General features: G+C 44.3%; 1 protein-coding gene across 4 annotated transcripts in view; it reads right to left on the bottom strand.

The window, feature by feature from the left end:
* LOC115158049 (vesicle transport through interaction with t-SNAREs homolog 1A) overlaps window positions 1-17,565 on the bottom strand; it is a 183,908-nt gene that overhangs the window by 78,818 nt on the left and 87,525 nt on the right. For 2 of the 4 annotated variants that reach the window (XM_029706534.1, XM_029706543.1), the window contains 2 exons: window positions 7,620-7,690; window positions 2,659-2,720 (listed from right to left, as the gene is read on the bottom strand). In XM_029706534.1, the coding sequence (XP_029562394.1) occupies window positions 2,659-2,720; window positions 7,620-7,690 (133 nt within the window). Of the gene's footprint in view, window positions 1-2,647; window positions 2,721-7,619; window positions 7,691-17,565 lie in introns of all 4 variants that reach the window. The other 2 variants (XM_029706553.1, XM_029706561.1) reach the window with 1 other exon arrangement.

Here is a 17,565-nt window from a genome sequence, read left to right as displayed (position 1 = left end):
TCATAAATCCTGATTTGAGTCGGGACTAACCAGAGAAACCTGAGGCGCGGCGTGCCTGAGCCAAACTAGGCAGGCGCTACCGCTCTTAAATTCTATGTTTGATTAAGTCTTCCCATTAGGTGACAGCTGAACTTTAATATGAATATGATAATATTGAAATAAGTGTGTGTTATTTACTTTAGCGCTCGGGTGGTGGCGGCAGGGGGAGAAGGGAAGGCGGGAGAGGACAAGGGAGGGGAGGCTGGATGATGAATGATTTCTGGACAGCTCTGGGTGACACCAGGCGAGCCTAGGCCTCCTCTAATCAGACTTGACAAAATGGAGACATATGCAGAAATATTGGTTACAGTCGGCATCACAGCCCTGCCTGGGCTCCTGCTAGTGCTGCCACGCTGCCCCGCCTGCCCCTGATTGTCTACAGGCACTGAAGCATCTATTTCAATTGGCACTTCCTTCCTAGCCCCAGGATTTTACATTTAGCTGGTGTCATTTACATATTACTCTTAATCAAAAACCACACTGGGCAATAAAAAAAGAAACAAAACCGTGGCGTCACGGTTCAGGGGTAGGCGCAGAGGCACTTTATGAAATGGTGATGTGACAAGACATTAATCTGTGTGTGTATATGAGTGAGTGGAAGAGAGAGAAAGAAGAGAGAGAGAAAGAAAGAAAGAAAGGAGAGAGAGACAGAGAGAGAGATGTCTATGAGTGGTGGTGTTTGTAAAAATTGCCGGAAAATTGTTAAAATTGGAGTGTACAGCTTGTGTTTTTTTTGTTCGTCTAAACGCATCCAGTACTGGTTGTTGGACAGCTTTCATCTTATTCTGTATGACATTGATGGAACTAAAGCAACGTTTACAACAGAAAACAGTAATCTACATTACAATCAGTGGTGGTCGGTGCTGTTTAAGATTAGGGAGGCCGATCATTTTTTTAATGAGCATGGCCTTATTTCTATTACAGCATATTGGATGACTGTCATTCATATTCCATTCACCCAGTTCAATGTAACATCAATAGGTTTAGGCTATTACATGATACTCAAATCTTCCCTATACCCATCATGAGGTTGCTACAACCTAGCCTATGAATGAAAGTTTACAACGTAGGTCGAGAGACAAATTTGAGTAATCAAGGTGACAGACATTGACACATTCAATACCGTCTTACACACTCTTGCCTGCATCTAGTTAATCTAGGGTATAATCATTAGTCCAAAGAGCTGCAAACAAAAGTTTCTACTGGAGATATTCAGGTAGGTTTATCACCGGTTTGTTCCGTTTGCTTCCGTTTAAGAAACGTTTCTAGAATCGGCGGAATGAATACACTGCTGATCACCCGCACATGCAGTTCACTTTCATAGCAGCCACATACAAACAGCATCCTATCTTTGCTCGTTGTATACAGTAATTTCTTCTTGCATCTACACGCTCTCCTTCTCTCACCTTTTCCCTTCGCTTGTGGACTTCAGTGCGCAACACAACAGCTGTCTGTGACGAGGCGAAAAAACCTTCCCAAGCCAAACCTTCATACCACAACCGCTACACAAGGCCTACATCGTTGTCAACATAATTACTAGAACTAACGTGTTAGTAAACCAGCTACAATCACACAGTAGAGTACAGCAAGCAGTTTAGCAGTTACACCGGCCGGCACTGATGGAAATACATTTATAGAACCGAAAGCTTACCTGGAAGAGTGACTTGGAAGAGTTCCACTTTTGGATACCCTAAGCTAGCTAGCTAACATAAATAGCATTCCTCCATGTTTGAACCGGGTTTATTGTAGGCTAAATTAACTAGCAGCATTAGATAGCTAAGTAAGTGAAAATGATTTTTTTTTAAATAAAATACAACAAAATCTCTCTCTCGCCCTCTGCTGCAATTAATTTGTTAAAAACTCTCCAACTAGTGTCTTTCTCCCTCTTTTGAGTCAACTACTCACCACATTTTATGCAGTGCAGTGCTAGGTAACTGTAGCTTATGCTTTCAGTACTAGATTCATTTTCTGACAACATGTCAGTTCATGCTACAAGAGCTATGATAGGTTGGAGGGATGTCCTCCGGAAGTCGTCAAAATTACCGTGTCTACGGAAGGGGATGAGAACCATGAGCCTTCTAGGTTTTGTATTGAAGTAAATGTACCCAGAGCAGGATGGAAACTAGCTGTCCTCCGGCTACACCATGGTGCTACCCTACAGAGTGCTGTTGAAGCTACTGTAGACCTTCATTGCAAAACATGTCTTAATCAGTTGGTGACATGTGAATCAATTTAGTATAGTTTTTTTTCACTGAGTAGGATGGTCCTCCCCATCCCCCACTGATTACAATGTATGGGGCATAATGTATGTTCATAAGACAACGGTTTCAAAACACAATATTTTCCCACTCACAAAGGATTATGAAGAACAGCACTGTATACTATTTGGGATAAATAAGATGTTGTGGGTTTGAGTGTGCATGAGTGACTGAGTTTATGTGTGTGTGCAGAAATGCATGTATTTACCATCTGTGTATAGTGTGTACTGTATGACTGCCGTTCTAGGCCTTTTTACAGTGTATTTGTGTTTAAATGAGTGGATGTAAATGTGGTTGATGACACAGGTGAAGACATCTACAGAGACGTGCAGTAGAATCATGGTCCCTACCTGCCTCTTACCTTCTCAGCATGCTGGTTAGGATGCGGGAGCTCTTGCCCAGGTTGGCGTCTGTCTCTCTCAGCTAGAAGCAGGGGGAGGAGAAAGGACAGGTGTAACACATATAGACATATACAGTCCATATACACTCACATCTAGTACCGGGTCGGGCCCCCCTTTGCCTCCAGAACAGCCTGAATTCTTCAGGGCATGGATTCTAAAAGGGACATTGGTCCATGCTGACATCATGCAGTTTCTGCAGATTGGACGGCGGTACACCACTCCCACCAGCCTGTACTGTTGACACCAGGCAGGATGGGTCTATGGACTCATGTTGCTTTTGCCAAATCCTGACTCTGTCATCAGCAAGACGCAACAGGAACCGGGATTCGTCGGACCAGGCAATGTTTTTCCACTCCTCAATTGCCCAGTGTTGATCGCATGCCCACTGGAATCGCTTCTTCTTGTATTTAGCTGAATATTGTGGAACCCGGTGTGGTCGTCTGCTGCAATAGCCCAGCCGTTACAAGGATTTATGCCTGCCGAGATGCCGTTCTGCACACCACTGTTGTCCTGTGCCGCCATTTGTCTTTTTGTGGCCCGCCTGTTAGCTTGCACGATCCTTGCCGTTCTCCTTCGACCTTTCTTATCAACGAGCAGTTTCCACCCATAGGACTGCCGCTGACTGGATGTCTTTTTGTATGTCGCGCCCTTTGTTTCTATGATACTGGATCCAGCATGCCTGGCACCGACGATCATACCACACTCAGAGTCTCATAGGCCACCCGTTTTGACCATTCTAACGTTCAATCAAATAGTAACTGGATGCTTGTCTGCCTGCGTTATATAGCAAGCTAAGGCCACGTGACTCACTGTCTGTAGGAGCGATACATTTTTGTGAACGGGGTGGTGTTCCTAGTATAACACAGCTCAGTTGTGACTGAGAAGTGAGTGAGACAGAGAGATGGAGAGAAACTAACACGGAACCCAAACCGGCTGCCCGCGTGCGCCATCGTGCATGCATTTTGCGTTAAATTTATGCACGATGGCGCACATTTGCAGCCGGTTTGGGTTCCGTGTTACCGCCACCAACCTTGTTCGTCTTTCAGTCACCCACGTGGGTATAACCAATGAGGAGGTGGCACGTGGGTACCTGCTTCTATAAACCAATGAGATGGGAGAGGCAGGACTTGCAGTGCGATCTGCGTCACAAATGGAACTGACTTCTATTTTAGCCCTTGGCAACACAGACGCTGGTTGACGCGCGCGAGCAGTGTGGGTGCAATAATTGAATAATATAGATTTCTAACTTCATTTTGCAACGCGAGCGGTGTAGTCAGGGTATAAGAAAGAATATAAGAGATTAAAGGAATGAGTCCCAAAATATTTTGCTTGTCAGCAATCAAGTTCAGGATATAAGACTTTCAAAAAGCTAATTGTAACTTGCCACATCATGATGATGCAAAATGTGGCTAGTTGCTTTCTGAAAGTCCTATATCTTGAAAACTTGACTGCTGACATGCAAAACTGAGATAAAATTCAGACAGAGAAAAATATTCTGAGAAAGAGACGAACACAGAAAATGAGAGAAGGCCTGTAGAATGAAAGAGAAAAGTGGGCTGCAGAAAATTTTGTGCTGCGACTACATATGTGTGTGGAGTAAAAGAATAGTGACACCGTGACGAATGAGAAGCCACAAAATTCTAGCTGTAGTCACATTTGTGATGGGGGGGCCTTTGCTGTGTAAGAGACTATTCAGAGGCAGCGGGGGGGGGCTTTCTCTGACCTTCCCTCTCTCACTTTCTCCATCTCTCTTCCCCTGCACCTTTGGCTTTGCCTTTCCTACAAACCTCAAATAGCACCAGCTCTTTATCTGTTTAACTCTTACTATGTTCCACACTCTGCCCCTTCACCCTGACATTTATTTACCCTTTTGCCTCGGTCTTTTCCATATTTTCCTTTCTCACTCCTTCCTTCCCGCTTGCTCATCTCAATCTCTCTCTCTTTTCTCACTCCACTTGTCTCTTTCCCTCTCTCCGGGTGAGGGTTGTTCTGGCAGGCTGTGTTGACGAACGTGATGGATGGCAAGCTGAGCAGGCTCAGGGACATATGTGGTTTTGGTAGCTGGCACTAACACCAGCCATACAGCCGCCTGAGGTCTCTCTCAAACCCCATGGATGGATCGCTCCCCAGAGACTTCCAACTTTCGCCCAAAATACTACTCTCTTTCTCTCTGAATCAATCCCACCCTCTTTCTTTCTCTCGGTCTCCCTCTCTGAATCAATCTCACTCTTTTCTTCACTCTTTTTTTCTCTCACTCTTTCTCTCCATTTCTCTCGCTCTCTCTCTCGCAGCCATATCAAAAGGGCCCATTTATGAGATATAGCCTGAGATTGATGAGGCAATAAGACAAACAATCTATTCTAATGAAGTATTTAAGGAATTAATTTACTGTGAGGATTGGTGACAGTGCTCAGTGAGTGAAGTTAAAAAACAAGTTCAAGTGTCTGCTGTCGACCTCCACTTATACTAGAAAACAAAAAAACACAAAACCTTTGACACCTGATTTGACTGTAAGGGAAAAGCCAAGCTGAGTGCTGAGTGCATGCGTGTGATTAGTGAGTGAGTGAGACTATTGTGTGTGCCACTCACTGTGAACGCAAGTGTGTCTGGGTATTTATGCTTAAACAATGCCCCCCTCAAACCCATTAATCCTTTGTCTTTTCCATGCAAGGACGACGTTTACCGACACTTCCATCCTGTGTCTTCACATCTCGTCTTTCTTCTCTTTCCCCCACTCCCCATACCGCTTTTCGACCCACAAACTATCTTTAAAAGTAAGAGGGGGGCCTGTGCGGGTTCATGGGAAAGAAAAACAAGGGCGAGAGGGAGAGAAAAATAAACTATTCTCCTTAGACGGCAGGCAGACCTTTTGAAAGGAAATGTTGGATTTCCTTTGAAATCGCCTGCGAGGCCCTCTGCCATTTTGTGATCTTTTAGCATTCTCCGTGGATGGGCCGTCAGAGTGGGGCCCCTCACCGTGCTGGAGCTCTCTCTACTCTACCTGTCTATCTCACTGGCTGTCTAGGGGAGGGAGGGCGGAGGTGAGGAAGACTACATAGGGAGGGACAGACAGACCGAGAGAAAGAGGGTGAGAGGTGACGGGGGAGACAGAGGGCCACAGTCTAATGCTCTAAAATTGAGAGTGATAGGAAGAGAATAGAAGTGATAGAGAGCAATACACTGAACAAAAACATACACGTAAAGTGTTGGTCCCATGTTTCAACAGCTGAAATAAAAGATAGCAGAAATGTTCCACGCGCACACGTTTGTTTACATCCCTGTTAGTGAACATTTCTGCTATGCCAAAAGAATCAATCCACCTGACAGGTGTGGCTTATCAAGAAGCTGATTAAACAGCATGATCATCACACAGGTGCACCTTGTGCTGGGGACAAAAAAAGGCCACTCTAAAAGTGTGCAGTTTTGTCACACAACACAATGTCTCAAGTTTTAAGGGAGCGTGCAATTGGCATGCTGACTGCAGGAATGTCCACCAGAGCTGTTGTCAAAGAAAGGAATGTTAATTTCGCTACCATAAGTCACCTCCAACATCGTTTTACAGAATTTGGCAGTACGTCCAACCGGCCTCACAACCGCAGACCACGTGTAACCACGCCAGCCCAGACCCTCCACATGCGGGTTCTTCACCTGCGGGATCGTCTGACACCAGCCACCTGGACAGCTGATGAAACTCTGGGTTTGCACAACTAAATAATTTCTGCACAAACTGTCAGAAACCGTCTCAGGGATGCCCATCTGCGTGCTCGCCGTTCTCACCAGGGTCTTGACCTGACTGCAGTTCGGCATCATAACCAACTTCAGTGGGCAAATGCTCACCTTTGACAGCCACTGGGATGCTGGAGAAGTGTACTCTTCACGGATGAATCCCTTTATCAACTGTACTGGGCAGATGGCAGACCGTGTGTATGGCGTTGTGTGGATGAGCGGTTTGCTGATGTCAACGTTGTGAACAGAGTGCCCCATGGTGGTGGTGAGGTTATGGTATGGGCAGGCATAAGCTACGGACAACAAACACAATTGCATTTTATCGCTGGCAATTTAAATGCAGAGATACCTTGACGAGATCCTGAGGCCCATTGTCGTGCCATTCATCTGCCACCATCACCTCATGTTTCAGCATGATAATGCACTGCCCCATGTCGCAAGGATCTGTACACAATTCCTGGAAGCTGAAAATGTCCCAGCTCTTCCATGGCCTGCATACTCACCAGATCTGTCACCCATTGAGCATGTGTGGGATGCTCTGGATTGACTTGCACGACAGCATGTTCCAGTTCCGCCAATATCCAGCAACTTCACACAGCCATTGAAGAGGAGTGGGACAACATCCAACGATCAACTCTACGTGAAGGAGATGTGTCGTGCTGAATGCGGAAAATGGTGGTCCCACTAGATACTGACTGGTTTTCTGACGAACGCCCCTACTTAAAAAAAAAAAAAAAGGTATCTGTGACTAACAAATGCATATCTGTATTCCCAGTCATGGGAGGTCCTAATTCATTTATTTCAATTGACTGATTTCCGTATATGAACTGTCACTAAGTAAAATCTTGAATTTGTTCATGTTGCATTTATATTTCTGTTCAGTGTAGAAAGAGGTAAAGAGAGTCACAAGGCCTAATGCTCAGTCAGTGTGTGTCTGTGTGTGTGCACCCGTGTGTGTTTGTTTAGACAGTCTTACATCACATCATTGCATGGGACTCAAAATGCTTTCATGAGTACAGCGCTGGATGTTGTCCATGTCCCTAACCAACTACAACGCCTTGTTGTCCTCGGCACTTTGTTCTGGCCTTCAATCTCACTGTCCTTCAAGCACGAGCTTTTACACACTCATTAGAGGCTAACGGTTCATGTCCAGTGTCTGTGCACTGCATGTGTGTTCGCGCACAAGTGTACTCACCCGATCTCTGGATCTCTGGATCTTCTCGCGGTCGGTGTGTAGGTTAGCCAGGATCTCTTGGCCCACTTGTTCTGAAGAACAAGGAGAGGAGAAACACAGTTATGTTAGCATGGCTACGCTGTGCATTGGTTGCACCGGTCTTCCCTTTGATTCCTCACTGAACATTCACTGAGAGAGGTTCAAGGTAAGTGTTTCACTTAAGGACATGACAGCACTAAGTCCTAAAATTGAACCAGTGACTTAAGTCCATGCTCTGCTACTGTTGCCAAATAGTCTAGTCCACAGCTATAGAGGATAGACATTGAGGTGTGTTTGTGTGTTCGCCAGCAGACAGCTAGCTATGCTGCCTTGCGCATGGTACTCCTCCTTGAGTTACAGCACAAAAAACTAGACGGGACACACTACCCTGCTGAACACCAGCTTGAGTCAAGCTAAAATCTGACCGTGCTCGTTCTCCTTCAGCCAAGCTCTGTAGAGTTCAGATCAACCAGCCCACTAACTTCCCAACATTAGGGAACATTGTACCAAACCCATGTCGGGCTTAGTTAAGCCTTACTGAGCCTAGCTAAAGTGAGCCTGGATCAGCACCATTAACTTGAACACCACTAGCAACTGATTCTCATTCCGAGGCATATTCTTATAACAGATACATACTCAGAATAAAACAGAACTATATGAAATTCTATTCTATTTGAAATAGTTAATATAGGTAAAGATCTTCATATTCAAATTCTAACCACTGCTTTAATGATGGCTGAATTGAATCTTCAACTTCTAAAGGTCTCAGTCAGGATATGCTCAGATGAATGGAAAAGATGTTCAAGGCCTCACCGCTTTTCTATCACTTACAGTATATCACAATTCCAGTATCTCACAACAATATCCCAGGCTGCACACGACATCCTGCTACTGGAATCCAATCAGCTGATTCAATATTCATAAAACCACTCTTAAATGCTGCTCGTCTGTCGTGGATGTAAGCACTTTAAAACGAGCACTTCTAAAACGTCGCCAACAAGGCGTCTGACAAGCTCGTCAGTGGTCACTGTCATTTCCTGGTCCCTTGGGTTTGGCGGAGAGAAAAAAAACACAACGCCCAAAAATGTAAAACTAAAAGATCCCACCACTGCCACCAACTGTAAGCAGATACTGCATTAGGGTTAGAAACGAGGGAGAATTTTTGTTGTTGTTGCCCGGATCAAAGACGGCTTTCAAACGCACCAAACAATCTGGCGTAAACAACGCACTCCTGACTAGATTACACTACACAGGTGCGGCACTCCAAAGAGCCCACGTGCCGCTCTGCTTGTTTTGGGGGAACGCCGCAGAAAAATGTGCTACATCTGGCAGCTAAACAAGAGAGATCGCAGAGAGGAGGAAGAGAGAAGGGGAAGGGGGGCTGTCGAATGAGTGACGCTTGTACTCCCCTTTCCTCTCCCTTCCGTTCCCATCAACGGGAGCACAACACGTCTCTTTCTGCCTTCATTCATTTCTAAATCAGGGACGAGACAGATTGAAGGATACACAGATTAAACAAACAGTCACATGTGACAAATAGGGTCGATTAAAAGGCTGAATGCAGGTATTAATAACCTTAGTAATACACGCCTCCCAGTCCCCTCCAAAAGAACAAGGGATAAACAGGGAACGGAGCTGTGGCAGGAAACCTTCTGTAAAGACAACTAGGCGCCTCCATCCGTCTCTGCCTGGGATGGGGCTTAAGACAGACGAGGGTGACAAGTGCTACACAAGTCAAGCCACATCGTCATTGGCGTGGAGGAAGACAGAGAGCGCGTTATTGGAAAAGCACACACTCTGACTGAGAAGACGGATGAGAGCGTTGCGGAAGAATAGGGCCCAATGATATCCTACTGTATTGACAGGGGCCGAGGTGCGAATGTAGTGTACAGGACCTCGGTCTGAATAATATAGGCCTACGTTCAAGTAAGGCCATACACAATTAAAAATGGTTAACGGATGCACTTCACTTTTCAAAAAGTGAAAGTTGTACTGAAAAATGTCCGCTCGGATTATGGCTGAACTATGCGTCTTTTAGCCTCCACAAGAGGGCCTCTCTTGATTAGGTCGCTAGGTGTTGAACTAAGGCTGCTATGGTATTCTACGTTTATTTTCTACTTTTTTTGCTCGCTTGGCTCACTTTTCAAACAATGAAATCGGTTAAACATTTAACACAATTTGTATGGCCTAACTGAGAGACGCATAAACACATAAAGGGAGAGAAAGACAACCCTCTCAGGCGCCAAGATACCTTTCAGTGGGTAAGAATGGGCCTTGTGGATTCAGGTTTCTCTCCATTCTCATGGCAGTACTGCTGAGAGGGGCTGTGTGCCTTGTTTCCTAGAGTGCGCTAGCTATCTAATGCAGAGGACTATCATATTTGGAGACCCTATTCGATTTTTTTTATTCAATTCAGTCTGGTATGACAACGGTAGCCCCTATCTGCAAAAGCACGGTGTCTGCGGAAAGCTGAGTATCTTGGCTATTGATCTGGTGTGACTTACTACCATATATGGGCATACAAATGTATAAGGGCAGGCCAAGCCGATGACCTCATTTCATGATGGCTGCTACCTACATTCCGGGTTAGCGTTGTGAAGCATAAACTAATTAAACACGGAATACTTTAATTCACACCGAAAGCCGGGGACTCCACAGATCATGAGGATATCTTATTTGTCTGCCTGTGACCTACCGTTAATGATCACCAGCCCAGAGATTCAAATTGTTTATTTTACACGTTTTCAAAACAGGAAACATCTTACAAGGTAAGCTTCGATATGGTCTGTGTTTGAGCTACATGGGGAAATTAATCCTTAGGTTGGTAGGAACAAATCTAGGCTATTGCCAATGGTATCTGACGATGTATGACTTAATGTCAACATTGAATGTCCACCAAGTGACTATATCTTTGCGCATGAAAAATATGATAAATACTTGGATATCCCCTGTTCCCAGACACCACCACAATGTTTGAGAGAGGTTGGTGTTGTAGAATTTCTTTTTTTTATAGTGAACAATAACTTTTTTGGCACATCCAGTGTGCAAAAACAGTGCAATTACCACATTTGGACACTTTGGAGAGGTTTAGGGACACTTGAATGTACCCTGGATACCCCATAACACCACCACAATGTTGGAGTAAGGTTGATATGTAGACATTTTGACATGTGCCACTTTGAAGAGGTTTAGGGACACTTGTAAATGTCCCATGACCACACTTACTAAAACATCTGCCCATTTCTAGTTGTTAGGTCTATCAATCCCATTTGTTGTTGTTGATATTGTTCACATGTTGTGGAAGCCATCTGATGTATTTTCAGCTCTGGGAACCAATAATTCACTTATAGCTGGTCAAAGATTACTTACATTTAAAAATATATATATATATATTTTGTGTGTGCTTGATCTTGTGTATTTTGAACTGTCACTCCTATCCATCTGATCATTTCCTCATCATCTCCCAGATGTCTTCTTTCCAAATAGACCAAGTTTAGGCATGTCAGAGTCATGTAATTACACATGAATAGCAGTTACTTTTGGGTATGTCTATTTAGGCAGACAAAGGCAGCCAATGAGAAAATGAGGATGAATTACTTGATATGGATAGGCTACATTATATCAATTTCCATGAATGTTAAACATGACCCGCTTCCACTTTTAACAACATTCTCATCAGCAAGCTAGGCTACATGTACCACAGCCACCACAACTGATTAAGTGCCATCATTTCTATGGCTGCTAACACAGCTACAAATCCTTCAACTTACTACTGCTACTGATGAAGCGCATAACCACTACGCCAACAACGGTGTAGACAGCGTCTCCCCTACATAGGTAAGTTGTAATTGAATGTCATAGCTGAGCCGGTGTGCTGTAAACTCAATCCCGGTATGATGAAGTGTCCCCAGAGCCGACAGACTGTAGAACACAATAAAGACTCTGATTTCAGCAGCCAGGCCCAGGTCCACAAGTTCAAAGAGAAACATGTCCCTTAGCTGTGTAACCACAAATGGATGTTGCCATTAAGAATTCCCTCACCTCACCACACACAGTCCTGTCCCTTCCCCACTGGACCATTAGCTGTGTACACACACCGCCTCCCCATGGGGGGGCAAGGGGGCTCACCCTCTACCCAGCTCCTCTATCTTCCTCTCCCTCTGTATCTTTCCATCTTTACTTCTCGATCACTCATACACACAGCCACTTGGAGCTCTTTACAGTACATTTGGATTTCCATCGACAGTATCGGCCCCTCTCCCTTTACCACAGTCACTTTCAAAGCAACAAGCTCTCAGTCTCACATCAGAATTAGGCATTCATCCATGTTTCTCAAACTTCAAATTTCAAAGTGTTTAAGGTTAGGCATTAACTCTGAATGGTTAAGGTAAGGGTTAAGGTTTGGGATAGGCTTAAAACTAAAATCATTTGAACTTGCAACCTTTGGAATCAGAGGCAGATGCTTACGCCCATCCTCCATCCCCGTCCACAAAACAGAAACCTCTTGAAGGGAACAGCGCTCACTGTTACCCCTAATGGCCGGTTTCCACGGCATCTCCAGATGTCCTCATAGATGGAAGGACGTGGAATCCTGACTTGTATCCCGGTGACCTGGCTGTTCAGAGAGTAAGGGTAATGTTGGGGAATTGCCAAATCTGTTACCTGGAAAGGGGAGATATCGTTGAGAACTATGGGCTACATTTTAACTATCGGCTACATCATTTAGCTACTATGGAGAAGGATGAAAAAAGGCTTTTCTAATAACGTCTCCTCCCCTGATGACATTCCTTCCTGAAAACAGGAAGAAAGGAAAGATTCCCCCCAAATCCATCTCAATGTAGGCTGTATTTACGCAAATACACTTCAAGTACGTCTGATGACACAATTCATCATCATGTACAGAATCTCACATTGAAATAGAGGTGTTAGATACTGTTACCTGTAACAGTTTGTGATGTTTTGACAGCTCATCGCCAGGCTTATGTTCCGTAGCGGTCCGTTGCACTACAGACGGCACTGTGTCAACACGTCATAGTTTCTGACAACGAGTGAGAATTGTAAAATGTAGAGGGATTGGATCAGAGAAAATTAACAAACAATGAGAAATCAAGCTACTCTAACTTACTACAGAGTTATTATCATCTGCCACTATTTATGAACAGTCATGACCTTTTCCACAATAATGGAAAATGGTTTACTGTGTGAATTGAACGCTGAGCTAAATGAAATTCACTTCAAATTCAGAATCCCTGAAACTTGCCTCTACGCTCAATGCACTACCACCAGACAGAACAACCATAGGTTGGCCAAAACACTGGAAAGAGGGGGTTGTGGGGGAATAATCATTTCCTGCTTATGGTATGTTCCAAACTTGTTGCTCGTTAGCATATAAAATATTCCCCTCCTGTTTAAGAGACTATTAGCAATTTAAATGACGCTGGCGCTAAGGCCTTGCTCAGACTCGCTCGCTAAAGATCCACATCCCCAAAGATACATTTAACAAGCCTGTTACCAAAAAGTATGAAAACGTAAGCACTCACTACTGTAAGTTGCGCTGGATAAGAGCGTCTGCTAAATGACTCAAATGTAAAGGCTAATTACTTTATTACATTACAAGGTAGCCTAGTGGGCCAGTAACTGAAAGATTGCTGTTTTGAATACTTGAGCCGAAAAATCTTTCAATGTTCCATTGATCAAGGCATTTAACCCTAATTTGCTCCAGGGGCACCGTCCTACTATGGCTAACCCTGTAAAACACATTTCACTGCACCTATCCGGTATGTGACAAAAAATACTCACACCACCACTATAATCACATCCCCACTGGAGAGCAGGAATTTATATGTATTAACTCATGCTCTTTAGGGAGATTAGCAGAACTGACTAGATAAGAACGAATGGTGTATTGACTCAGTTTAGCTCAAACAGATAGTGATAAAATTCAATTGAACAGTATCCAAATCAATCTTTCTTCCTGGTTCTTTGGCCTAGTGTTGGAAGAGATGCATTGGGTCTCACCCATAGAGACAGATGGAGGACTAGTGCCCAAAAGCCTGTTTTAGCATGGGCAGTGCCATTGAGGACTTTGACCATTTTGAAGTAGTCAACTGGGTGGGACTTCCTATGGGTTAAGGAAGTATAATCCCTGGGGAAAAAAGTTCTTAATTTGTACACTCCCCTGGATCCTTTTATTTACACTCATCAAAGTCGTACGCGCGGAGGGATGTTTGTTATGCTGAGCCCACAGGCCATGTGTCTAGTCTTGGTCACACTGACTGACCTGGCTCATAAAGTGAAGTGGGCCAGAACCAGGTCATTGGGGGTCATGCAGCATCTGGTGAATGTACAGTGTGATGCTCTTACATGTGAATGTGTGGTGGTGGGTACAATGGGGAGTCCAGCTGACGGCCCTCACTCGAGTGGGTGCTTATATTTGTCCTATTGCACACATGTACAAGTGTGTATTACATGCACGTGTGAATTGAAAGTGTGTTTTTTTTGGCATATCCCAACTCCCCGAGACACCCTCAATGACTGGGGTCACGGCCAAGGTCAGACATTACCAACTCCGACCGCGGAACAATTAGGGTTAAGTCCCTTGCTCAAGGGCACAGACAGATTTTTCACCTTGTCGGCTCGAGGATTCGAACATTTCGGTTACTTGCCCAACACTCTAACCGCTAGTATGACCAATAGTGTGTAGTCGGCATTTCATTTGTACAGCAGTGGCGGGATAAGCTGAGCTGGAAGAGCATTTATTTTCTTGCATGAGTTTGCATAGATGTGAGCAGATAGGGGTGAATACCAAGCAGGCAGTGCACTGACCAGCCCTGCTGTGGGCCTTTGTCTGCATGTGTATGATGCTATGAGCAGCGCCGTGGTGGGCAGTCAGTCCGGGTGCATTTCTGAGGCTTTTCTTCACTCTGCCAGGCCGTGTTTTATTCATGGCCTGCGCCCTGACCCCGCAGAGCTCCTGTTCTGACAAATCACTTCTGATTAAGACAGATCTCTATTAGCCACTCAACTTAGCCTATTCATCATCCCCCCCCTTTCCCATTCTCCTCCTCCCTCGCCTGTCCGTCAGACCGGAGCAAGACGCAAAGGAAATGTTCCGCCGTGGTTTTAAATGGCTGATTACGGACAATTGGCGGATGGAGAGATGTAAGGGAGTCTTATGGGTGATAAGACGCAGGTTTAATGGGTATAAATGACCAGGCCGACTAGGAGGACCAGCTGGTAATAGAACCATTTGTTTCAGGCAGAACAGGAGTGGGAGAAAAACGAAGGCTGTTTTTCTCCAATTGAACTCCCCTGCCTGCCTCCCTCGCCACCTCAAGTTCAAACACTTCTGTTCTCATATTGACTTTTAACAGTAAGGTCCCTCTCACTCGTCCTGAATGAGAATAGATGAGGCTCGGAAGCGAGGCCGGTTGTTTTAGATTTCTGAAATGACTCAGACAAGCACACATACAGACGCGGCTGTAGACGTGGCCTTAGACCAGACATACACACTCAGATACCCAGGCACAAAGCAATGCACCAGCTTACAAATAAAAACAAATATTAAAATGTGAGGGAACTTTAACGTTCAGCATCCCATAACCTACTTGTAGTGTAAAAACGTAATTATAAACTGGGTGGTTCGAGCCATGAATGCTGATTGGCTGACAGCTGTGGTATATCAGACCGTATACCGCGGGTACGACAAAGCATTTATTTTTACTGCTCTAATTACATTGGTAACCAGTTTATAATGGCAATAAGGCACCTCAGGGGTTTGTGGTATATGGCCAATATACCACGGCTAAGGACTGTATCCAGGTACTCTGCGTTGCATCGTGCTTAAGAACAGTCCTTAGCTGGGGATTATTGGCCATATACCACAACCCCCTCGAGCCTTATTGCTTAAATACACGACTGCACTGATGACACTCTGTCTACTTGAGGCAAAACTTCTAAAATCATCAAGTTAAAACAGAACCAATATATAAAAGCAGTTCAATAGCTGTAAAGTCTTATTGTTTAAATCCTCAAAACAATACTAAATTAACCTGAACCACAATAGCGGATAGCAGAGGGAGTAGAAGGAGGAGGGGGGAAATGGGGAAGGTTTCCGTCAGCAAATTGCCTGGACTTACTGAACCATCCAAATTAAAACTAATGGACTTTGGGCCACACTGTGATTGCCTCAACACACAGACGTAACACGGGAACAACACAATACAGGGCCTTCAATTAAAAACAGGGAATTTCCACGGACGGCTGGTCAGCCCCATACATCTACAGTATCCCCGCAGCAACGCTGGTCAATTCTATGGATCAAATGGACTTGACTGATTCATTCCATTTCCACTGCTCCCGGAAATATTTGTACGCGTTGATTCAGCTTGTGGTCAGAATGCGTAGAACATTTATGAAGTGGTGGAATAAAAACAAATATTGTTCATACAGTATAAACACATCAGACTCCTTTCAGCCCTCTAGCGGTAGTGTGGATATAACGAAGCCATAGACTATGGAAGAAAAGATGCCTGTATAATAAGCGTCACAACAAGGTGAAAAATCTGTCGATGTGCCCTTGAGCAAAGCACTTGACCCCAATTGCTCCAGGGTCGCCGTTGATAACGTCAGACCCTGGCCGTGACTCCACTCTCCGAGGGCGTCTCAGGGCGAGTTGGGATATGCAAAAAAACACATTTCCTAATCACACATATGTATAATACACACGTGTAGATATTTGAAATAGGACAAATAAGGACAACAAATTATTATTATTAGCGTATTACTTACAATATGTAGTGGGGAATACATTAAAGCTTATCATTTGTGTAATGGAGAATAGAGATGACTATCACAGTACAAACTACTGACATTCTCACAGCTGACAAACGGTCTCCATGTAGAAAGGAGAGAAATTGAAACTGGATAGAAAGATGACGAGAGATCACAGGGAAAAGATGGAAGATGAAAACGTATGACAGAAGATGAAAAAGTATGAAACAAGGGTGAAGCACCCCTAAACTTGGCGGCTGCAACGGGAGGTATATACCTGAAAAAGCCCAAACATCCCATTTACCCTCCTCGAGCAGTGGAGGAAAGAAGTTTGTCAGTTTAAGGAAACGGACTTGAGGAAAATACGGGAGGGGGAAGAAGAAACTTGACATTCCCCCGTTTCTTTTTCAACAGTTTAGGAACGATAATAATCGCAATACTCTTGATTAAAGGCTTTCACGTCTCTAATCAGAAAGTTGACAGGCAGATCAAAGCGCGCAACATGATTTTTTTTGCCTTTTAATTATCTGTACAACACCATACCTCAGGCTGCTCTTCCTCAAACTCTCGCGAAAGATGGCAAAGGAAGATCTAACACTTCTTAACAGTTCATTATCCAATAAGAAGGAGAAGAGAAAAAAAAACACTCCACACACAACTATTTTGAAGGGCTTTAAAGCAATCTTCACAATTAGCAAAGACCTGGGGGAGGCCTGTGGTCCTCCATTAGCACGTCCCAAATTGAAACACCTTAATTATGTTTGTCAAAACGGACACCGCGTCACCCTCATTTGCATGTTTTGACAGGGCCTGTTGTGATTCAAGACCCCCCCATCGGAACACAGGGAGTATTTAGCAGATTTCAACACCTACTGATTATACAGTTTTTCCCTCTGAATAAATGAAATGACTCATTCATTTGTGCTTTGTTTCAGATCCTTTCCCCCTCCCCAATTATCGGAGAGAGTTAAGAGTATAAGGGAGCCAAACAATAAGTAAAGTGTGCATAGGGAGAGTGCTCACTAGGGCTGTGGCTGTGACGAAATTTCTTCAGCTGGTAATTGTCAAGCAAATAACTGTCGGTCCTCACAGTAATAACCGTTAATTAACATAAACACATTAAGCATCTCCTGGCTTCCAAAAAGTCTAATAAATA

This window comes from Salmo trutta, chromosome 2 (assembly GCF_901001165.1).
Source record: "Salmo trutta chromosome 2, fSalTru1.1, whole genome shotgun sequence".
NCBI lineage: Eukaryota > Metazoa > Chordata > Actinopteri > Salmoniformes > Salmonidae > Salmo > Salmo trutta.
The sequence above is the reverse complement of the archived record's forward strand: the minus strand, read 5'-3'. Positions and strand labels throughout refer to the sequence as shown.